This window comes from Alexandromys fortis, unplaced genomic scaffold, assembly GCF_014885135.2.
Source record: "Alexandromys fortis isolate MF-2015 unplaced genomic scaffold, M_Fortis_MF-2015_v1.1 scaffold_339, whole genome shotgun sequence".
Lineage (NCBI taxonomy): Eukaryota > Metazoa > Chordata > Mammalia > Rodentia > Cricetidae > Alexandromys > Alexandromys fortis.
Genome location: NW_026068234.1, coordinates 687,145 through 711,316, shown reverse-complemented (window position 1 = coordinate 711,316; position 24,172 = coordinate 687,145). Strand labels below are relative to the sequence as shown.

Here is a 24,172-nt window from a genome sequence, read left to right as displayed (position 1 = left end):
TTTTTTGGTTTTTCGAGACAGGGTTTCTCTGTGGCTTTGGAGCCTGTCCTGGAACTAGCTCTTGTAAACCAGGCTGGCCTCGAACTCACAGAGATCCGCCTGCCTCTGCCTCCCGAGTGCTGGGATTAAAGGCGTGCGCCACCATCGCCCGGCTATGACCTTTTACTCTTTCACTCCCCCAATAAACCTCTTGCAGGAATGCTGTTGCGTGTGGCGTGTTTGCTTAATGACATACTTTGGCAGGACCAGCTGAAAAGACTCACTTCACTTTTCTTTTTTTTTTTTTTTTAATCATTATATTTACTATGCAGCTCTGCCTGAAGTGGCCCTTACTCTTCAGCCCACGGTAATGCTCCTGCTTTAGCCTCCCCGAGTGATGGTGACTATCACAGCAGTCCATTAAATGCCCCTTAATGGAAAGCTAGTAGTAGAGACCTAACACTGCAAGCTACTTAAAGCAAAACAGAGTTAGTCCAGTTGGGCTGGTTGATCACCAGGCTAAGAGACAACCCCTTAGAAAGGTGGGACCACACCTAGGAAGGTGGAATAACTACATCTTTAATGACCTGCTGCACTCTTCTCCAAAGTCCCCACAAGCCTCCATCCTGTCCATGGGGTCTGCCCACCTTGTTCCTTTTTGGTCTTTTTCTTTCCAGTGCTGGTTGGAGCCTAAATATATACTTTCCTGATATTTTGGGCTTCCTCCTCTTTCTCTAAAGCTCCTGTCCCTGTCACGCATCTGTTTGTCCACAATACGGCTGACTTCCGTGCTGGGGTAACTCAAACAGTAAGGAGGCTGGTTTGTTTTTTCCTCTCCTTTGTTTTCCTCCTCTGGGCATTTATGCTACGCCTGTCTTGCTTGGTTTTATTACTATTATTTTTCACTCTAAAAATAACAATCTTTGCCAGACGGTGGTGGCGCACGCCTTTAATCCCAGCACTCTGTGAGTTCGAGGCCAGCCTGGTTTACAGAGCTAGTACCATCAGGACAGGCTCCAAAGCTACACAGAAAAACCCTATTTTGAAAAACAAAACAAAATAAAAAATCTTTAAAATAAACTTTTCCTGCCTTTTGAATCTTTAGTTCAAAAACACCTTTCCTTCACTCCTTGATAGAATTAATAGGGTTTACTGATGCACAGCAGAAGGTTGGGTACCAAGTCTTAAGAAAGGCATTTTTAGAATCCGGACTCCTTCTTGCCAGATTAGTTTGGTGAGGCCTCATAGACTTACAGGATGGCAGCCCAGGATGGAGTACACAAGTCACATGTCAGAAGATGGTGCAGCCTTAAGGTAGGAAGGGCTCTGGTGGCATAGCAGCCAATTAAGAAGGTGAGGGTACAGAGAGCGGTCCCTGAAGCCGGAGAGGAATGAGCAAAGAGAAGACTGTCCAGTATGAAAGAGTTGATTCCGTGTGGGGAGGCAAAAGTCTCCTTCTTGGGCTCAGAATCTGAAAAAGAGGTAAAGATGCCAGACCATTATGCTTGGTTATTTTGCTGTTTGAACCCAGGGTCTTGTACGTGCTAAGTCATGTCCCCAGCTCTTTTACTGTGTGGGTTTGTTTCTAGATGAACAGGTTCTTACAGCTGAGGGTGCCTTCAATTCCCAATTTTCAAATTTCTCTCCTCCCACCCAAGTGATAAGATTACGGACATTCTTTTTTTTTTTTTAAATATTTATTTATTTATTATGTATACAATAGTCTGTCTGTGTGTATGCCTGCAGGCCAGAAGAGGGCACCAGACCCCATTACAGATAGATGGTTGTGAGCCACCATGTGGTTGCTGGGAATTGAACTCAGGTCCTTTGGAAGAGCAGACAATGCTCTTAACCTCTGAGCCATCTCTCCAGCCCCGATTACGGGCATTCTTGACCATTAAAATTTAAGTTACTATTTATTTATCTATCCATTTATTTATTTATTATTAATTAATTTATTTATTTTGTTTTTTCAAGATAGACAGGGTTTCTCTGTAGCTTTGAACCCTATCCTGGAACTTGCTCCATAGACCAGGCTGGCCTCGAACTCACAGAGATCCGCCTGTCTCTGCCTCCCGAGTGCTGGGATTAAAGGTGTGTGCTACTACCGCCTGGTAAAACTTAGATTTTTTTTTTTTTTTTTTTTTAGACTGCATCTTGTGTAGGCCACCCTGAATTCAAACTCTGACTTATGGGGATGACCGGAGATGATCTTGAACTTCAGACTCTCCTGCCTCGGCCTCCCAAGTGCCTGGATTACAGGTGTGAATCACTACACACAGTTTCTATGGAGATGAGGCTCAGACCTAGGTGTCTGCATGCTAGGCAAGCACTCTAGCAACTGAGCTACACCCTCCAGCACTAGGTCTGGATTCTAATAAGGTTTATCTGGCATGTGCTTCACTAGACTTTCACACGCGTCTACAACACAGCTCTCCAGCATCTGTCCAGGATGGAGAAAACCCTGACATTGTCCTCCTGAGGCACCAGCCCTGCTGCACTCCACAGTACCAGGTACATGGAGACCCAGGGCTCCCTACATCTCTCCAGCCCTATTCACTGGTACCTGGATGGTCTTAAGTGGTGGCTGACTGGTTGGCCTCAAGAATGGAGGGCAAAGGAAGGTCAACCCATCTCTTGATAGATTTAGTTCAGGGATGTCTTGGACAGCACTAAGGGTGCCTTTTTGGATGACTGCTGTCCTCTCTGACACAACTGGTCCCTGTTGTTTGGTGCCTGTCTACTTTCCACCCCATGTCATGAGCTACCCTCTATTCTGATCTGTGGCCAAGCTGCGGCATTGATTCCATAACCATTCATTTAGAGAGTAGTGAATTTCTGGGGGTCTGGGTGGGATAAGGTGGGAACACCAAATGAGGATGTTTCCCTGGGAAGGCGGGCCTGTGTTCTTTGGGCGACTACAGGGGAGCCCTGTAAAGCGTCCTTATCTGGCTTGGGAGCATGAGAGACTCAGAGAACCTTTTTCTCCACTTTAGGAGAAAAGCCACCCAAGGAGGTCCAGGCCCTCAACCTCCGGGTTCGTGCGCCCTCTCCAGTCCTGCTGAGAAAACCGAGGGCGTGGCCAGAGAATTGACTGACGGCTCACACACACCAGTCTGGCGACGACGGAAGCGTGCTCAGGCCCACTGATCCCTGGCTCCTCCGCCATCCCAGCTTCTTGGATTTGGTTTTGACGCGAACCAGGCCGGAAGACTGCCTAGTCTTAAGAGAAACACCGGAAACGTGTTCCCGACTATCGTTCCGCCTGCGCCGCGGCCATCGGTTCCGTTTCACGGCCCGGAAGTGCGGCCTTCAAGTTGCCAAGCAGGAGGCAGCCACTGCAGGACCTGGTGCCCGAGGAGTCGGAGGTGGGGTCCAGCGGGCATCCCTCGGTCACGTCCCAGAGTCAGACGGAAGGCCCGGGCGTGCTGGAGGAGGGACGCCCGCGTGAGGATCGGTGCACGCGTGGCGAACGCGAGAGGGCGCTGCAGGATCGGGGCATGGCGCGGGCAAGGCTGCAGAGGCGGGAAACAGTCGGTGTGGTCGTTGTGGGCCCGAAGGGGGCTCTGGCACAGGGTGGGAGAGAAACAGGTTGATGGAGCAAGGTGCATGGCATGGGAGAGGACATGGCGGCGAGAATACAGCAGTAGATGTGGTCGAGAGTGTGTCTTTGTTCTCGAGCATCCAGGAAGGTCCTGCTGCATCTGAGGAGTCCGAGCCCTCCGGGAAGCGGGGTGGGAGTGGAGGGTGGATTTGAGGAGTTTAGGACCTATGCTATGGGTTGGCACACAAGTTGAAAAAGGAGGCCGCTGGCAGAGGCAGGTGCAAAGCCTTGTCTGAAGAATTAATTCATCGTCATAGAGGACTCAGATAAACTAGGTTAGCAGGCTCCCTCTGGCTGTCGCAGAGGGAAATGTCCGGAGGTGGGGGTGTGGAGGGACTTACAAGGTGACTTCCAGCAGTCCAGGCTGGTGGTAACTGGCACAGTGTATAAGATGATTTGAGAGGAAGGGAGGAATCGGCCTGGCCAAAGGGAAGGACGTTGAGTCTAAGTTCTCAGCCCTGGTGTAGGGGCAGGATTTAATGGGGCCCCACTCAGGAGCCAAGGCCCCAGAGAAACGGGTGTTAGGGTGTATCCTGTATCTTGATTCTCTCCCTTGGAGCAGAGTTGTATGCAGTCTGAACCAAATGTAATATTCTTATTTGTTAAATAAGGAAACAGGCCCAGAGACCTGGAATTATCCACTTGGTGGCTTACCTGGCAGATCTCAGCTTCTTAGCTTTGTGTGTGTGTGTGTGTGTGTGTGTGTGTGTGTGAGAGAGAGAGAGAGAGAGAGAGAGAGAGCACCACGAGGGAGTTTCTTCCCTTTTCCAGGGCCTCAGTCTCATCAGAGCCAGGATGATAGTCTCGGATGCATAAGAAATATGAGGGTTGAAACCCAGTGTGATGGTTTTCAGCTTGCTGGTCTTTCACATCCCTTGTGTGTGGTTTCTTAGCACCCCAGGGCTCAGCTGATGTAAAAAAGAAACAGGGCCGCAGTGCTTTGTTATAAGTAGTATTTATTTGCTTTCCTTGGGTATGAGGGGACACTGATGCCCAGCCTGAGGAAGTGCTCCCATATTTGCCAGGAGGCAGGTGCATCCACCCCCACACAGCAGTTGTGGTGCTAGGATAAGGGAATCTGGCTAGGGGAGAATAGAAAAGAAAGAAAACAACCATAGAGGAAAGGGTCATGAGTAGCTTGGAGATGAGATAGTAGCATATTGTTTCCTCGGGAGGTCGTTCTCGATGAGACAGGGTAGCCAGTTTTGAATGGGAGTTACTGGCATTTGTTTTAAACAAGACCACCCCCTTGGGAGGAGGACAATCCTGTGATTTAAAGATATTAAAGTTGGGGATAGATAAGTTCCCAGAAAGAGGCTAAACCTAGATCCTCTTTGGGGCAGAAAACGGGATATATATGCTGGTGTTGCAGGGATGGAGGGCGCTGAAGAGTAACTAGGTCAGGAGTGCTGACGTGTATTACGTGTTCCCTCAGGGACTGTGAGGAGGGATGTATGAGGTCGGCCCAGCCTGGGGATGTGGTGCACCTTTGGGTTCTGTGATAAGGATTAAAGGGACCAGGACATAGGATGACAGAGTCCTTAACTGATCGCCCAACCCCCACTGTCTCCTCATCCCGCAGATGGCAGCGACCGAGGCTGTGCACCACATCCACTTACAGAATTTTTCGCGCTCACTTCTGGAGACCCTCAATGGGCAGAGGCTAGGCGGTCACTTCTGCGATGTGACCGTGCGCATCCGCGAAGCTTCCCTGCGTGCGCACCGCTGCGTGCTGGCCGCGGGCTCGCCCTTCTTCCAGGATAAGCTGCTGCTTGGCCATTCAGAGATTCGTGTGCCGCCAGTGGTGCCTGCGCAGACGGTGCGCCAGCTGGTCGAGTTCCTGTACAGTGGCTCCCTGGTGGTGGCTCAGGGCGAAGCCCTACAGGTGCTCACAGCAGCGTCGGTGCTTCGCATCCAAACCGTCATTGATGAGTGCACGCAAATCATTGCGCGTGCCCGTGTCCCCAGCACCCCGGCACCTGCACCTCTGCCACCACCCGTGCCCCCTCCACTCGCTCCCGCGCAACTGCGCCACCGTCTGCGCCACTTGCTGGCGGCCCGCCCCCCGGGTCACCCCAGCGCAGCGCACAGCCGCAAACAGCGCCAGCCTGCACGTCTGCAGCTGCCTGCACCCCCAGCACCAATCAAGGCTGAGGGGCCAGATACCGAGCCGGTGCTGACTGCCGCCCCTGAAGACAGAGGTGAAGAGGATGACGACGAAGAGACCGATGAAGAGACCGACGCTGAAGAAGGTGAAGGCGGCGGCGGCGGCGTAGGCCCGGGTGAGAGCCAGGCGCCCCTTGCTTTCCCCGACTGCTCAGGGGGCTTCCTTACCGCCACCGCAGCTGACAGCTCACGTGAGGACCCGCCTGCATCCACTGGCGTCACTGATTATGGTGGTACCGGGAGAGATTTCCTTCGGGGGACTACGGTGACCGAGGATGTGTTCCCAGATAGTTACGTGTCCGCCTGGCATGAAGCGGAAGGCAACGGGGGTCCAGAAAGTTGTCCGGTGGAAACCTCTGCCCCACCTGACTGTGCCCTGGCTGGGCCTCGCCCCACTGGCATGAAGACCCCTGGACCCCCCGTGGCTCTCTTCCCCTTTCATTTGGGTGCCCCAGGGCCGCCAGCACCAACACCTCCGGCTCCATCAGGGCCAGCCCCTGCCCCCCCTCCCGCTTTCTACCCCACGCTCCAGCCAGATGCAGCCCCCAGTGCTCAGCTAGGAGAAACCCCGGCTGTACCTGCTGCCGCTGCTGCTCCTGCAACAGCCATCTCTGGCCCTCCTGTGCGCGTCCCCGGTGCCTCGGGTGCTGAGCAACCCGCCTATGAGTGTAGTCACTGCCGCAAGACTTTCAGTTCTCGGAAAAACTACACCAAACACATGTTCATCCACTCTGGTGAGTGCGAGAGGAAAGGAAAACGCCATCTCTACTCACACAGATTTCTGAACCCCTTAATCGATGGACATTTGGTTCCTGGGTGGGATCAGGCACGTGAGGTGCTTTGTTTTGTGTTAGCCTTAGAAGTCTAACTTAGTTCCCCCGTGTAAAGCAGTTGATTGGGAAGTGGGAGCCTGCCCTTCCAAAGCAGACCTACTAAGATCTTAAAGAAAGCTAGCTTCAGGGGTGGGAGCTGCAGGAAGCAGGAAGAGAGTTATGGTGAAGGAACGTGGGTTTATTTCCTATAAAAGTGGCTCATAATATGGGTCTGAGTAGAGAAGGGTCTGCGAGTGCCAGCCGAGGTGTGAACTGGGGATGAAAAATCCTTGAAGTAGGAGAGATCTGAGTGTAGCCCAAATGGGCAATGGGTGTTGTTCCAGACAGGTAGAGTTCCCTTTTAAGGGTTCCTGGCAGACGGTGGCATAGTTGAATGAAGATGTGGGTTTGGGAGAGGGCTTCCTGGCAGAGTGGGATCCCAGAGTGGTTTCCTTGACAAGCAAAGGGTTTCTGACCTGACTCGGGAGGGGAGAATAGAGGAGTCCCTACCAAGGACAGGCTCCAGGGAGAGCAAGATGGACTAATGTGTGTGTGGCTTGCTTTGTCGTCTGCAGGGGAGAAGCCACATCAGTGCGCAGTGTGTTGGCGATCCTTCTCGCTGCGCGACTACCTGCTCAAGCATATGGTCACACACACTGGCGTGCGAGCCTTCCAGTGTGCTGTGTGTGCCAAGCGCTTCACGCAGAAGAGCTCGCTCAATGTGCACATGCGCACACACCGGCCGGAGCGTGCACCCTGCCCTGCCTGTGGCAAGGTTTTCTCACACCGCGCACTATTGGAGCGCCACCTGGCAGCTCACCCTGCACCTTGATTGGGATCCAGCTGTACTCAGTGCGCAGGTGCAGTCAGACCCTTGGACTAGATCCACTCCACCGGAAGGCTCTTGCTTCGGAGTCTGGACTCTTTCTCTTCCCCACTCTCACCTGTTTTCCCTGGACTTGAGACCCAGAACCCTATATCCCTCCTACACATGCTTAGCATCTCTGGATGGGATATGGCAGGGTAGAGGATGGTCAGGGACCCTACCACCTCAGAGATCTAGACCATTTCCAGGTTGAGCTGGGTCCACAGACTCTTGAAACCTGATATGGGATTTTTGTCCTACCCCCTGTCGGGATATGATGTCTAGCATTATCCTCTGCCCCAGTGCTGGGCTAGAATTCTCTGACCTCACCTGTAACGCCTGCGACTGGACTATTCTCGGTACAGTTCGCTCGCCACTGTAAGTGAGCCAGGCAAGAGACCTGGGTCATTCGAAAGAAGATCAGCGGAATGCCGTTCATTCAAGTTTAGGGAAAACCTTAATACCTAGCTGCTGCACAATGGAATAGCCCCCGGGCAGGTGGGAAATTACCACGCCCAAGGTGAAGCTAATCACCAGGCTGAGCAGAGGGAACACAAGAACAAACAGGCTATTTAGCTGGCTGACCTGAAACTGTCCTCAAGATGAAACCCGGGAGCAAGGGTAGACCCATGGGCCCTACATTCACCCTCAGTGTGGATTTCCCTTTCCTCATTGGGTGCCTATGGAGACTCAGATGGACCTACCATGGAACTTTAGGATTCCATTCTAATAAAGGATGTTGGGCCAGTACATGCCTAGTAGGCTTTTTGAGTTATGGGCTTGGGGCTTGGTCCCCACGTTCGTGGGTTGTACCTTTGCAGTCCCTTGAGATTTCCTGGGCAGGTAGGCACAATTTGGTTTGATAGCCTGAACTTTTATTTTGGGATTTAGGTGGGTGGCCTGCATAGGTAACAGTCATCCAGTTTTCTTGAAGTGTTCAACCCTGTGGGGAGGGGAATCCCAGTCCCAATGCTGGCTGCTACATACACATTGTAGAAATTGAGTCCCCCTTCCAACCAGAAACCTTTAAGACTCAAGGTTTTCCCTCCCCCTTCCTGATGGACATGAATGTTGGACATCCCACTCGTGAGATGCCTAGGAGGGCTCTTGGGGGCCAGGCTGCTGTGAGGACATTTGAACCCTGGATGTTGGACTCCCAGTACAAGAGAAGCCAGAGTGAATTGGATGGTTGTGTCAGGTGGGTGGGAAGCAAGAATTCATAGAACCCAGGTTGCCTCTTGAATAAAGAAGGTGGCCTAGTGTCAAAGACACCAGCATGATACCTGCTCTCAGCTCAGAAAGGCTTCCTCCCTGTTCCCTTCCCACCTCTGATACACTGATGTCCAACTAAGGATTTGGGGCAGGAGAAGCTCTAGCTTGGAAGGCCTACCTGCTTGTCTCCTGGGCCCATGGGGCTCTTCTGTGGCTCAGCCTTCTGAATCCCAAAGCTCAATCCACAAGGACACCAGAAGTGAGGCAGAATCCCCATGCCGCAGGCTCATAGTGGAGAACAGAAGTGTGTTAAATCCGGATGATTGAAGGTGTTCTAAGTGTTTACTGAGCTGCTACTGTACCTGACAGTCAACAGGTTTCCCTTGGATAGTTCAGGCCGAGACCCGGGTTTCATGAAATTACCTTGAGGTAGGTAATTGAGACACAGGCTGGACTTCTTATCTTACTGACTGGAGTCAGGCAGGTCTCATTCCCTTCCTGCCTACTTTCTCATCCTTTTTGTTTTCCTGAGACAGGGTTTCCCAGTAGCTATGGAGCCCATCATGGAACTCACTCTGTAGACCAGGCTGGTCTTGAACTGAGAGATCCTCCTGCCTCTGCCTACTGAGTGCTGGGATTAAAGGCATATGCCTACTCTTTATTTACTTTTATTTAACGTGCATTGGTGTTTTGCCTGCATGTATATCTGTGTGAGGGCGTCATATCCCCAAGAAGTGGTGATACAGACAGTTGTGAGCCTCCATGTGTGTGTGCTGAGAACTGAACCTGGGTCCTTTGGAAGAGCCATCAGTGCTCTTAACCGCTGAGCCAGCTCTCCAGCCCCCTCGTTTCCCATCCTTAACAGACATGAGACAGAGACAAACACTAGCCTTCAAGAGGAGGCTGGTTGGTGGTGTCCAAAGGAGGTGGAGCAGGCCTGGCGATCAGGCAGAGGGCTGGAACTGTAGGACTCCCAGCCAGTAAGAACTGTGTGGCAAAAGGACAGAGTTCAAGGGACAAGAGCAGTTGCTGATAGCACTGATCATAACTGGGGATTGGGGTAGGCAGGCTCCCTTAAAGGCAGGAAGGTAGGGCTTCAGAGCTCCAGACAGAATCAAGACTACCGCTGCACTCAGCGACTTCAGAACGAGCCAGTGCCATGGGCGTTTGGCAGAAACTGACCTTCCTGCTACTGTTGCTGCTTCTGCTGGTTGGCCTGAGGCAGCCCCCATGGCCAGCAGCTGTGGCCTTGGCCCTGCGCTGGTTCCTGGGGGACCCCACATGCTTTGTACTCCTTGGCTTGGCATTGCTGGCCAAACCCTGGATCAGCTCCTGGATGCCCCACTGGCTGAGTCTGATAGCTGCAGGTGTTACATTAACTCTGTTGCCTCCACAGCCACCCCCGGGACTACGCTGGCTACACAAAGATGTGGCCTACATGCTCAAGATCCTCTCCTATGCCCTGAAAACTAGGCAACTCCTTAACAAGCAGCCTCCAGAGATTTTTGTGGATGCTTTGGAGCGGCAAGCACGGGCACGGCCTGACCATGCAGCCTTGGTGTGTGCAGGGTCTGGGGCCCACTCAATCACCAATAGCCAGCTGAATGCCAGGGCCTGTCAGGCAGCGTGGGCACTAAAAGCAAAGCTGAAGGAAGACAGCAGCCAGCAGACCAGAGAGATTGCGGCCCTCTTAGTGCTCCCCTCCAAGAACATTTCTGCTTTGAGTGTGTTTCTGGGGTTGGCCAAGCTGGGCTGCCCTGTGGCCTGGATCAACCCACATGGCCGAGGGAAGCCCCTGCTGCACTCTGTGCTGAGCTCTGGGGCCAGTGTGCTCATTGTGGACCCAGGTGAGTGCCCTAGGGCCAGTGAAAAGGGGACAAGTTTCTGGGAGCTGGGCAGGAAGCCTTTGTTGTATCTATATCTGCCCCATGCCGTAAGGGTCAAAATGTTGGTTTACCTGGGAAGTAATTCTAGGGTTGCTGCTTTAAATATTTTCCCCTAAATCTTTCAGGTTCATTTGATTAATTTTTTTAATTGAAGTTTTTTTGTTGTTGTTGTTGCTGCTGTTGTTTTGTTTTAAGACAGGATCTTATATGAAGCACCGGCTGTTTGGAACTCCATATATAGATCAGGCTGGCCTCGAACTCACAGAGTTCCACCTGCCTCTCCCTCCTGAGTGCTGGGATTGAAGGCGTGGGCCATGATGCCCAGCTTTATTTGACTAAATTTATATTCTATGAATTATGAGGTTCTTTTGTTCGTTTGTTTTTTGAGACAGGGTTTCTCTGTGTAGCCTTGGCTGCACCGGAACTCGATCCGTAGACCAGGCTGGCCTCAAACTCAAGATATCCACCTGCCTCTGTCTTCTGAGTCCTGGGATTAAAGGTGTGTGCCACCACCGCCTGGCATCATAAAGTTCTTCATCCAGGAATGGGGGAACTTTTCTCTGCTACCTGCTTTCAGTCCCTGGGTTTCTGAGACTCCCTTTTGACTTTGAAGGAAGCTGCGAGTTACCTCTCTTTTCCTCTGATGGTCCCTGCAGACCTCCGGGAGAGCCTGGAAGAAGTCCTTCCCCAGCTCCTAGCAGAGAACGTCTCCTGCTTCTACCTTGGCCACAGCTCACCCACTCCAGGTGTGGAGGCTCTGGGGCCTGCCCTGGATGCTGCTCCTTCTGACCCAGTGCCTGCCAGCTTTCGAGCCCAGATCAAGTGGCAAAGCCCTGCCTTATTCATCTACACATCAGGAACCACTGGTGAGGAGACTGATGGCCCTGCCCCCACCCTCCGCTCCAACACCCTGACCTCACTCACCTTGCCCTAGCACTTGACTTCCAACCTCTGACTTTGACTCTGACCCCAAGTGCGCTACTATTTTGTTTGGATTTATGGTCCTCCCCCAACTGAAAACCAATCACAGACTGGGATGTGGTGCTGTTCACATGTAAATCTCAGCACTCAGGGGTTGAGAGGCCAGAGAATGTAGAGTTCAAGGTGTGCACCTTTCAGTGGATTGCTTACTAAAATCAAAAAATACACACATTAGCATTTCCGCTGTGCAAGGCAAATTCACCAAGCATTCCATTCCATGTTTTTAAAAAGGAATACAAATTCAAGCTGGGTGTGGTAATGTATGCCTTTATTCCCAGCTCTCTGGAGGCAGAGGCTAGAGGATCTCTGTGAGTTGAGGCCAGCCTGGTCTAAAGAGCAAGTTCCAGAACAACCAGGGCTACACAGAGAATTCCTGTCCTGGAAAAAAATAATAATAATAAATAAGGAATGAAGGTTCTTTTTGATAAAAAGAAAGGGAAGATGGCAAAAAAAAAGGGGGGGGGAGAAGGAAGGAAGGAAGGAAGGAAGGAAGGAAGGAAGGAAGGAAGGAAGGAGTGAGTGAGTGAGTCTGGGTTACATAGTGAGTCCAAGCTAGCTTGAGCCACAGAGAACAACATTGTCTCAGAAAACAAAACATGCAGAAAAAAACAAAAACAAAAGATACTCAGTGAGTTTTCATGCTTTTTGTTATTTATTTTTTTGGTCTCTTGCAGCTTTAACTGGCTTTGAGCTCCCTCTGTAGCTGCCTCATCCTCTTACCTCACTTTACCCAGAGCAATCTTCATGTCTGGTCCCCTCTGAGAGGCTCAGCCGCAGGCAGACCACCCTGCAGTGATAGTCGGTCTCTCTTCTTGCCCACCCTTACTGCTCCCTCACCCTCCAGGCCTCCCAAAGCCAGCCATTCTCTCACATGAGCGGGTCATCCAGATGAGCAAGATGCTGTCCTTCTGCGAAGCCACAGCTGACGACGTGGTCTATGTTGTTCTACCTCTGTACCATACGATTGGCCTCGTCCTTGGAGTCCTGGGCTGCTTACAACTTGGTAAGTCTTCCAAGGACCACAGTGCATTAGTGCAGGGCAATCGAAAGGTCAGGATTCTATACTATGCACGCTGACTTAGTTTTCCCCACCCCAGGTTGGGCCATTTAGCCTAGGCTGGCCTCAGACTTGGTATATAGTTGAAGGTGGCCTTGAACTTCTGATGCTCCTGGCAGACGCATACTGTCATGCCCAGTTTTAGACACTTTTTGTCTTTTTCATTTTCCTTGGAAGACAAGGGCTCAGGCCAGTGGTGGCCTGATTTTAATTCCAGCACTTAGGAGGCAGAGGCCGGTGGAGATCAAGGCCAGCCTGGTGTACTAGTCCCGGAGGTGACTAGTGCCACTAAGCTCAGTACATTGCTCAGGAGGCAGAAGCTGAGACACTGCAGATCAATCTCAGACTGATTACATACATAGAAAGGCCCAATCAGCTATGGCTAATAACTCGGTAGAAAAGACCACCTGCTGCTCTTAACAGGTTTGCTTCCCAGTACCAACATCAGAGTCACTCCAACTCCAGGGGATCTGACGCCCTCTCCTGGCCGCTATAGGCATCCACATGCATATGGTGCATATACATACACACATACATATATTCACACACATACCCATACAGGCATGTACATATAAAAAACAAATCTTGGGACTGGAGAGATGGCTCAGAGGTTAAGTGCATTGCCTGTTCTTCCAAAGGTCCTCAGTTCAATTCCCAGCAACCACATGGAGGCTCACAGCCATCTGTAATGGAGTCTGGTGCCCTCTTCTGTGCCCTCTTCTGGCCTTCAGGCATACAGACAGAATATTGTATACATAATAAATAAATAAATATCTTTAAAAAATCTGCCAGGGGGAGTAGCTCATACCTTTAATCGCTACAGAGGCAGAGACAGGTGGATCTCTGAGTTCGAGGCTAGCCTGGGCTATAGAGTGAGTTCCAGGATAGCCAGGGCTACACCAAGAAACCCTGTCTCAAACTGTCCCCCCTATCCCCCACCCCCGCCAAAAAAAAGTGTCCTTTCATTAAAAAAGCAACAAGGCCGGCAGTGGTAGCGCACGCCTTTATTCCCAATCCCAGCACTTGGGAGGCAGAGGCAGGCGGATCTCTGTGAGTTCGAACCCAGCCTGGTCTAGAAGAGCTAGAGTTGTCACAGAAACCCTGTCTCAAAGTACAAACAAACAAACAAAAAAACAATGTTAAAGAAAATGCTTTCTAGAGTCTTCATTCCCAAGGGGTGGAGCCTAAGACCTTGAACAAGATAAGCCCCTTTCTAGAGTTTGGGGCAAGTGCTCTACCATTGAGCCACACCACCATCCCCTCGCTGGTGAGTTCTAGGCAAAAATGAACCAAACTCTAACGCCTCGCTGGTAAATTTTAGGTGTGTGGGTCATTTAGGTGAGCATGCCATTACTTTGCCTTTGAAATGCCACGCCCAGGTAATCACATAGATTCTCTTAGCAACATGGAACATGATCACTTATTTTTTTCCCTACCAGGAGCAACCTGTGTCCTGGCCCCCAAGTTCTCTGCCTCCCGCTTCTGGGCTGACTGTCGGCAGCACGGTGTAACAGTGATCCAGTATGTGGGTGAGGTCCTACGGTACCTGTGTAATGTTCCTGAGGTGAGGCTCCGAGATTGAGCAATTTTCCGGATAAACGTGACTCAGAAGTAGAGCACAGGCCTAGGGTGTGTGAAACCCGACACCAAAGACAGAAGGACCCACACCTACGGGTCTCAAGCAAGGTCGCCTCTTGACTACACAAGGGAGCTAAATTAGCCTGGGCTACACTGTCACGTGGTGAATTCCACTTCCCATGTTGTTTTGTACTGGGTGCTTTGATGGTCAGTCACCTGGGCAGGTGTGTCCTAGTTTCCTTTGTTGTAAAATAGGAAAACAACCCAAGGAAGAAAAGGGTTACTTTAGTTTCCAGTTCTAGGTCATAGTGCATCATTGTGGGGAAATCCAGGCTGCAGGAATTTAAAGCAGCTCTTCACATTACACCCACAGTCAGGAGCCTCGGCAATGCATTAATGTGTGCACGCCAATACACACTCGGCCATTTCCCCTTGTTCTAGTCCCACCTAGAATGACGACACCCGCGTTTGGATGGGTCTTCCAAAGTCGGTCTGCCACAGACGTGCTGCAAGCCAATCGAACTTACGTAGTCCTTCACTAAGACTCCTTTCCCATTTGGTTCTAGATTGTGTCACGATGGCAAACTCACAATGGAGTTGACTCTAACTTGTCCAGTTTCAGTAGCTTCATTTGAAAACCATAACCAGGCGGTGGTGACGCACACCTTTAATCCCAGCATTTGGGAGCCAGAGGCAGGCAGATCTCTGTGAGTTCGAGGCCAGCCTGGTCTACAAGAGCTAGTTCTAGGACAGGCTCCAAAGCTACAGAGAAACCCTATCTTGAAAAACCCAATAAATAAATAAATAGGAAGAAGAAAGGAAGAAAAGGAAAGAAAAACATAGATGAGAACAATTCCAATCTGAACCTTAACTAGCTCTGGAACTCAGTTTACAAATATAATGACTAATGGTAGATACTGGAATAAAAAGAATATCCCCTACCTGAAACATGAAATGAATTGATTATGTAAAGTACCTGGAACAATGTGACGCAGGGTAAACACACTAGATGCTAGATGCTTTTATTTTTATAGGGCTGAGCTGCAGTCCCTAGGAAACTGTCTCTAGGCAATATGCTCCACTTCCCAGTCTCTCCCCACCCCTGCAGTTTCAAATCAAAAGCCCCCTGAAAATTCGTCCTGATAAGATCCCTTCCTTAGGTAGGCACTTCTAGATAAGGTTTACCTATAGATGAATGTCACCCCTCCAGGGAAACCCTTGTAGGTAATGCCTGCAGGTAACAATTCTCCTAGATCAGGCTCCTGGAGACTACTCCCAGCCGTGTCAGCCAGTCAGATGCCTGCCGAGGGAAGAGCAGAGGGCTTGTTGTCTCTAGTTACTCCTAGCTAGGTAACTGCGCATAAGCAAAGCTCCTCTATACTGTCTGCAGAGATAATTTAGGTAGAGATGCCCATAATACTTTTTTTTTAAATTAATTTACTTATTATGTGTACACATGCCAGAAGAGGGCACCAGATCCCCCCGTAGATAGTTGTCCACCATGTGGCCACGGGGAACCGAACTCAGTACCTCTGGAAGAATGGTCTCTTACCCTCTGAGCCATCGCTCCAGCCCTGCTTTTCTTTTAAGTGGGGCTGTCCATATATAGCCAGGCTGGCCTGTAATTTGCTATGCAGCTCATTTGATCTCCAACTCATAATCCTCCTGCCTCAGTTTTGTGAGTGCTGGATTATAGGCATCTCCAGCACCCATGTTTAACCCTTTTTTTGTTTGTTTGTTTTGTTTTCTTAGACAAGGTTTCTGTATATAACAGTCCTGGCTGTCCTAGAACTTACTCTGTAGACCAGGCTGGCTTCGAACTCGCAGAGATCCCTCTGCCTCCAGAGTGCTGGGATTAAAGGTGTGTGCCACCACCACCTGGCCAATGTCTAATTCTTAAGTACCTCATGAAGATTCTATAAGTATAGGTCCCACCACTACCACTTCCTAGGTAATTCCCAAGATTAACACTTAAGATACTTTCTTCAGAAAAAGTTCTCAGCCATGCCTTCTAGGGCACCACCTTCTGACCTTTCTTGGGATGTCCCTGCAGCAACCAGAAGACAAGACACATCCAGTCCGCCTGGCAATGGGTAATGGACTTCGGGAAGAAGTGTGGAAAATCTTCCAGCAACGCTTTGGTCCCATTCGGATCTGGGAATTCTATGGCTCCACAGAGGGCAACTCAGGCTTAATGAACTATGTGGGACGCTGCGGGGCTGTGGGCAAGACCAACTGCTTCCTTCGCGTGAGTGTACGGGACTCCCGGTGTGATGATGGTCCTGAGACTGAGCCCCCAGGACCTTAACCGATGCTCCCCATCCTCCATCCCAGATGCTGAGTCCCTTTGAGCTTGTACAGTTCGATGTAGAGACGGCAGAGCCTATAAGGGACAACCAGGGCTTCTGCATCCCTGTGAAGCTAGGTAAGGAGGTCAGCAAGCCTTCTGTGGATGTATGAGGGGTAGTTACCTCCACCTCCTTGGCTGGAACAAGCTGCTTCAGGGCCTTTGGTTAACTTCTTCCAATTTTTAAGTGTAAGTCCTCCTGTAGCCCAAGCTGGTCTGGAACTCTCAATCCTTTTCCCTCGACTTTCCAAGTGATAGGATTACAGGAGTGTGCCACCATGCCTGGCCCAAAGTCTTAACATGGTGATAGGTCTATAACCCTTACCTTGAGCTCAAGTCACTGGCCTGTCTGACCATCACTTGGGGACCTCTGCCTTCCAGAAGTCTGGCTCGGCCCAGTTCTCCTGCTTCAGTATCATTCTGTTCTACTGCATTGATGTGTATCTGTTGGTTCCCTCGAGCATTCTGTAGGGGTCATTACCTCCTAGACATCAGTCCCTTAACCCGCACTTCCTCTCCTGGGGTTTTACAAGTGCTCTGGCTTATCTTTCTTCCAATCCCCATTTGTCAGTTCCCCACCCTTGCCCTGTTTCTTATGGACACCCTGATGCTACCTTCTCTTTTTCAGAACTCTCCATTTTCCAAATTTCTCTGTCTTTTTCTTGGTTTCTCTCATCTTAAGTGTGTCTCCCATCAACACCTCTTTAAAATTTTTATTTTATGTATATGTTATTTGCCTGCATTTATGAATTGCACCATGTGTGTGCTTGGTGCCTGGGGAAAGCAGAAGAGGGTGTCGAATCCCCTGGAACTAAAGTTACAGAAGGTGATTGTGAGGGACCGTGTGGATGGTGGAAATCTAACGTTAGCTACAGCAGCCAGTATTCTCTCTCCCTCCCTCTCTTTCCTTTTTGGTTTTTTGAGAACAGGGTTTCTCGGGGCTGGAGAGATGGCTCAGTGGTTAAGAGCATTGCCTGCTCTTCCAAAGGTCCTGAGTTCAATTCCCGGCAACCACATGGTGGCTCACAACCATCTGTAAAGAGGTCTGGTGCCCTCTTCTGGCCTGCAGGCATACACACAGACAGAATATTGTATACATAATAAATAAATAATTAAAAAAAAAAAAAAAAGAGAACAGAGAAACCCTGTCCTGGAACTAGCTCTGTAGACCAGACTCACCTTGAACTCACAGAGACCCACCTACCTTTGCCCCCAAGTGCTGGGATTAAAAGTGTGTGCCACCACTGCCAGCCAGCCGGTGTTCTTAACCACTGAACTCATAGTCTCTCCAGCCATAACAGTACAATTGAGTTCTGCCTTTGGCCAGATGAAAAGTGAGGAACCTCTAGTATGGGCTGCTTCATGAGCTGGTGGGGTTCTCACTTAGGGCTTATTTGCCATTTATACCTCCAGGGGAGGCAGGACTCCTGCTGACCAAGGTACTAAAGAACCAACCCTTTCTTGGCTACTATGGTCCCAAGGAACAGACCAAGCGAAAACTGGTTACAGATGTGCGGCGTGTAGGGGACCTCTACTACAACACTGGCGACGTACTGTCCTTGGACAGTGAAGGCTTCTTCTACTTCCAGGACCGCCTTGGTGACACCTTCCGGTCAGGCTTGGGTGGGTTGGGGTTTGGGGCTTCTGGGGTGTCCAGCCTCTCTAGGGATGGGTGTGGCCCTCTCTTCCCTGGTGTATAACATCCCTTTCTGGAGTGTGTTCTCTTTTCCTGGGATGTGGCTTCTCTTCCCAGGGACAGAACATCCCTTCCTGGGGCTGGGGTCTCTCAGGGATGGTAGCATCCTTTTCAGGGGGCAGCCCATTCCTATCCTAGGGCATGACCTCCCACCCTGCAGGTGGAAGGGCGAAAATGTATCCACGCGAGAGGTGGAGGGAGTGTTGTCGAGCTTAGACTTCCTACAGGAAGTCAATGTCTATGGCGTGCCCGTGCCAGGTATGGAGAATTTGCCTGACTTTAAACATCTGTACCTTTGTGGGTGGGGGATTGTTATTATAAATTGGGGGTACTGTTGGGGTACCGAGGGGTTAAGAATTACATCTAGTTGCACAGTCAATGTGTAGAGCTGGCCAGCCGAGAGTGATCAGTGTGCTTTCCAGGGTGTGAGGGGAAGGTTGGCATGGCTGCTGTGAAGCTGACTCCTGGGCAGAATTTTGATGGGCAGAAACTATACCAGCACGTCCGTTCCCAGCTCCCTGCTTACGCTGCACCTCATTTCATCCGCATCCAGGTGAGGGCGAGGTAGCAGGAGTGGATGGATAAGGGAATTGATGTCACAATTGGGTCACGATTACTCCTTTGCAGGACTCCCTGGAGGTCACAGGCACCTTCAAACTGGTGAAGGTTCAACTGGTGCGTGAGGGTTTTGACGTGGGAGTCATTGTTGACCCCTTGTACATACTGGACCACAAGACCCAGACCTTCAGCCGTTTAATGCCAGACGTGTACAAGGCTGTGTGTGAAGGAACGTGGAAGCTGTGACCACCTACCAACTGCAAGGCTATCCAAAAGTGTGGGCATCAGCACTGGCCAGGGTTCTCAGCGTCAGCTTCACAAAGTTGTCAGGTTTCCAGCTGCCACAGCCAAGCAGCTCTTAGAGAATAAACTTGAGTGCATATGCAGAAGCCTGTGTGTGGATTTGAAATAACAGATGAATGCCGCACTGCCCCTCCCCCACCCCCTCGCTCCTGCTCCGGGGTTCTCTGCCAAGGAATATATATATATATTTGGAGCTGTCCCCATCAGCCCAAGGTGAAGGGTATGGGAAGAGCAGCTCTGAAGCTACCCCAGTGACGAGAAGAGAGTGTTGACCGCAACTCTGGGTCTCTGTGTGTAGCCTCTCTGTAAACCAGGCTGACCTTGAACGCAGAGATCTGCCTGCCTCTGCCTCCCGAGTGCTGGGATTAAAGGCTTCCATCACTATGCCCAGCTCCCTGTGTGTGGGAATGTGCATGTGAGTTCAAGTACCCATGGAGATCAGAGACATCAGATCCCCTTGGAGCTGGAGTTCAAGCAGTTATGGCTGGGGACTAAACCCAGGCCCTACTGCAAGGGCAGCTTGTGCTCTTAACCACCAAGCCATCTCTCCAGCTCCTCATAGGTTATTTTAAAGCCCAAGGGAGGGACAGAAGGTATGTCTACCCTTCTAGTGTTACCAGGTGACTTAGGGGGACTATCAGTATGGTGAAACACCATGACCAAAAGCAAACTGGAGAGGAAAGGGTTCGTATGATTTACACATCGCCCATCATCGGAGGAAATCAGGGCAAGAGCCTGGAGGCAGAAGCTGATCAGAGGCCATGATGCACCTCGTGGATTGCTCAGGACTACCAGCCCAGAGATGGCCCTCCCATAACAACCACTAATTAAGAAAATGCTCTACAGGCTTGCCTATAGCTGGATTTTTATGGAGGCATCTTCTCAGTTGTATCAAGTTGACATAAAACTAGCTAGCAGTGGGGCAAGTGGGGTTCAAAGCCTCAATGGCCTCTCATGCTACCATAACATTCCCCTGTCAAGAATGAGAACCTAACATCATTAGATGGGTTAAAATTTGGGAATTGAGACTGGCTGGTGGTGGCACACACCTTTAATCCCAGGACTCTGAAGACAGAGGCAGGTGGATCTCTTTGAGTTCAAGGCCAGCCTGGTCTACGGAGAGAGTTCCAGAACAGGCTCCAAAGCTACATGGAGAAACTGTCTCAAAAAACTGAAGGAAGAAAGAAAAATTGGGAACTGATATAACCTATGAAAACCTAGAGATCCATTTTTTTGTTGTTGTTGTTGTTTTGTTGTTTTGTTTTGGTTTGTTGAGACAGGGTTTCTCTGTAATCTCTGGCTATCCTGGAACTCACTCTGTAGACCAGGCTGGCCTCAAACTCACAGAGATTCACCTACCTGCTGTGCCTCCCTCGGTGCTGGGATTAAATAAAGGTGTGTGCCGCCATCGCCTGGCTATGTTCCACTTTTAAAGGTGTTCACTGGACGGGAATAGTATCTGGATTGAAGGTTAGGTCTTACTCATATACTGCCTCTGGGCAGGAATGCTAGTTTAGGAAGAACACAGACCAGGAATCAAAATGCTCTCGCATCTTTGGCCTCCAGCAAAGACAGGACTCATGGCATTTCTGACTAAGAACAGAACAGCTGTTTAGGGGTCTCTACTGTGAATTTACATTTCTATCTCTTGTCCTCATCACCAAGGTCTAAACTGTCAGGGGGTGAGAGTACTTGTATGACTTATGGTATCTAGACAGGATTATGTGGGTGTCCCCAGCTTAGAAATCCTGGCCCTGAGGGTGACTCTAAGAACCACAGGCTAACAGAATGCTGAGCTGCTCTCTCTGTAATCAGGAGCCGAAAGTGTTTTAAGAGACTCAGTATTGAGTGATAGGCATGATGACTTCTGGAGTTGTGGCATAGCCCCAGGGTGGGTGAACTCCAGACCAACTCTCCTCTACTTCTTCCCTGCCAAAGAAGTGTAACGAGTTGTTGAACATCCCTAGCCATTGTTCCCTGCATAGGAACCACAATTGGTGTGGATGCACAAGGCATGGCCCTCCTGTCTTCTACAAGGCCTGTCTACACCGTCCACACCAAGCCCTGGCTCACCAACCCTGCTTCTTACAAACTTTCTGCCCCCTCTTCTGTGATGTTTCCTGAATTATGTTGGGGGGATATGAAGGACTGATTTGGGGCTGAGTAACTCCACAATTATTTAGGGTTGAGAGCTGCACTAATCTATGGATATAAAGACATTCATAAAGGTATTCATAAAAGTATTCAGAAGACAGTTTGATACTATGTTCTTAGACTACCTGGAGCATCTACTACTATTACTAGGTAGTGCAAGTTGACCTGAAGCTCTAGTTGGCCTGATATGTGTCAACCTAACAGGCCTCCAACTCATTGACTTCCTGAGCGCTGGGCTTAAAGGCATTTACCATTTTTAATTAATTGATTAATTTTTATTTTATGGGCATTGGTATTTTGTCTGCATGTATATCTCGGTGAGGGTGTCAGATCTTAGAATTACAGATAGATGTGAGCTGCCTGCCATATGAATGCTGGGAATTGAACCCAGGTCCTCTGGAAGAGCAGCCAGTACCCTTAACTGCTGAACCATCCCTCTAGCCCTTGTTTTTAAAAAAATAGATCTTTCATGTAGTGCTTATGGCAAATATTTGTCCCAAGTGATCTTTGTGTATTTTGGATAGTCTGACTACTTACCCAAGCTAACCTTGGACTTTAATCATTTACCACAGTTTTTCTAATATTGGGATTCCAGCTGTGTCTCACTGTGTTTGATCAGAATTAGTCTCATATATATTAACATGAGACCCCCCCAGTTTCATTAAAACAATTGGGTTTCTGTACCTTTGCATTTCTTCTCTCATTTTGTTGTTGTTTTGTTTTTAATTTATTTCTTTTTTTAAATATTTATTTATTTTAGTTGTATTTATTTACTTATTTAGTATACAATATTCTGTCTGTGTGTATGCCTGAAGGCCAGCAGAGGGCGCCAGACCTCATTACAGATGGTTGTGAGCCATCATGTGGTTGCTGGGACTCGAACTCAGGACCTTTGGAAGAGCAGGCAGTGCTCTAACCACTGAGCCATTTCTCCAGCCCTTTAATTTATTTCTTATGTATACAGTGGTCTGCCTGCATATATGCCTGTACTCCAGAAGAGGGTACCAGTTATTACTGCAGATGGTTATGAGCCACTGTGTGGTTGCTGGGAATTGAACTCAGGACCTCTGGAAGAACAGTCAGTGCTCTTAACTGCTGAGCCATCTTGCCATCTTTCCTGCCTTTTTTTTTTTTCAAGACAAGGTTTCTCTGTGTCGTCCTGGCTGTCCTGGAACTCACTCTGTAGACCAGGCTGGCCTCAAACTCAGAGATCTGCCTGCCTCTGCCTCCGAAGTGCTGGGAGTAAAGACCTGTGGTGATGACTGCCTGGCTTGTCCTTTGCATTTCTGGTGGAGAGAACGTGTTTCTAGGGAGGTGTGGTGCTGTCCATGGAAAGTGAGAACATAAGGCTCAGGAGCTCATGGCTAGTCTGGGCTGCTTAATATCTTTTCCAAAAAACAAAACAAAAATCAGGCTAAATGTGGTTGAGATATGCCTCAAATCCCAGTATTTAGGAGACAGAGATAGGAAGATTACTGCAAGTTGGAGACAAGCCTGTTTTACATAGGGAACCCCAGGCCTGTCAGGGTTACATAGCAGGACCCTATCTTGATAAATATATAAACAAATAAATCAGTGAGAAAATCTGCTTCTAATCTGGGCAGTCGTGGTGCAGGCCTTTACTCCCAGCACTCAGGAGGCAGAGGCAGGCAGATCTCTGAGATCAAAGTCACCCTGCTCTACAGAGTAAGTTCCCAGACAGCCAGCAGCCAGGTCCATACAAAGGAAACCTTGTCTCTGAGGAAGGAAGGAAAGAAGGAAGAAAGAAAGAAAATCTGCTCCTAGTAGATTTTTTAAGAAATGTATTGTATGGGCGGTGGTGGCGCACACCTTTAATCCCAGCACTCGGGAGGCAGAGGCAGGCAGATCTCTGTGAGTTCGAGACCAGCCTGGTCTACGAGAGCTAGTTCCAGGACAGGCTCCAAAGCCACAGAGAAACCCTGTCTCGGAAAAAAAAAAAAAAAAAGAAATGTATTGTACTGAGGTTGTTAAAATACTCTCTGGGAAAAAAAACAGAGGCTGGAGAGATGGCTTAGAGGTTAAGAGCACTGGGTACTCTTCCAGAGGTCCTGAGTTCAATTCCCAGCAACCATATGGTGGCTCACAACCATCTGTAATAAGATCTGGTGTCCTCTTCTGCCCTGCAGGTGGAACACTGTATACATAATGAAAAAATAAATCTTTCCGAAAAAAGATGCTGAACTTCTTAATAAGTTTGCTTGTCATGCATAAGCCATCAGCTAACGTAAGCTCCCCTGGTCCCAGCTTTCCTGTCTTCTTTTTTCTCATTCCCAGTCCTCCCTCTCAGGGCCTTCTGGTTCAGGTTGGGTATATACAACCACACAATTTATGCAGTACTGAGGAGCTTTGTGCATGCTAGGCAAAACACTGCTAGTTAGGGTTATTATTGCTATGATAAAACACTGACTGAAAGCAACTTGGGGAGGAAAGGGTTTATTTGGCTTACATAACCCAGGTCACAATCCATTAAGGGAAGCCCAAGGCAGAAACTCAAACCAGGCAGGAATCTGGATGCAGGAGCTGATGCAGAGATTATAGAGGGGTGTTGCCTACTGGCTTGCTAGGTCTGCTTTCTTATAGCACGCTGGACAGCCAGCCCACAGTAGTACTACCTACAATGGGTTGGGCCCTCCCTTGTCAATCACTAAGAAAATGCTCTGTAGACTTTTACAGCCCAGTCTCATGAAGTCATTGCTTTCGAATGAGGTTCCCATCTCTCAGATAACATAAAACTAGCCAGGACACTCTCCAAATGCACCGCAGCCCCAACACACCACCCTCTCTTCCAAAAAAAAAAGACAACAAAGATTTATATCTCAACTATGGAGGCTCTAAATTCCAGATTAGAACAAGGGCAGGACAGGTTCCAGGCTTTCCCATCACCACAGATGTCTTCTTACATGCCTCACGTGGTGAAGAGTGTTCCTCTTTTCGTTTCTTTCCTTTTTTTTTT

At 49.5% G+C, this 24,172-nt stretch overlaps 2 protein-coding genes across 3 annotated transcripts; both read left to right on the top strand.

Annotated features, from left to right (window-relative positions):
- Nucleotides 1-3,207: 3,207 nt before the first annotated feature.
- On the top strand, nt 3,208-8,176 carry Zbtb45 (zinc finger and BTB domain containing 45). Of its 2 annotated transcripts, none has more exons than XM_050130947.1 (3): nt 3,208-3,347; nt 5,166-6,483; nt 7,137-8,176. In XM_050130947.1, the coding sequence occupies exons 2-3, from the start codon at nt 5,166-5,168 to the stop codon at nt 7,391-7,393; spliced, it is 1,575 nt and encodes a 524-aa protein (XP_049986904.1). In that variant the 5' UTR covers nt 3,208-3,347; the 3' UTR covers nt 7,394-8,176. The 2 variants fall into 2 exon arrangements, with proteins under 2 accessions (XP_049986904.1, XP_049986905.1); XM_050130948.1 differs by lacking the exon at nt 3,208-3,347 and adding an exon at nt 3,698-3,858.
- Nucleotides 8,177-9,637: 1,461 nt separating this feature from the next.
- Slc27a5 (solute carrier family 27 member 5) lies at nt 9,638-19,130 on the top strand. Its single transcript, XM_050130938.1, has 10 exons — nt 9,638-10,485; nt 11,181-11,390; nt 12,350-12,508; nt 14,002-14,126; nt 16,194-16,388; nt 16,475-16,565; nt 17,901-18,099; nt 18,344-18,441; nt 18,606-18,736; nt 18,811-19,130. The coding sequence occupies exons 1-10, from the start codon at nt 9,798-9,800 to the stop codon at nt 18,985-18,987; spliced, it is 2,073 nt and encodes a 690-aa protein (XP_049986895.1). The 5' UTR covers nt 9,638-9,797; the 3' UTR covers nt 18,988-19,130.
- The last annotated feature ends 5,042 nt before the right edge of the window (nt 19,131-24,172 follow it).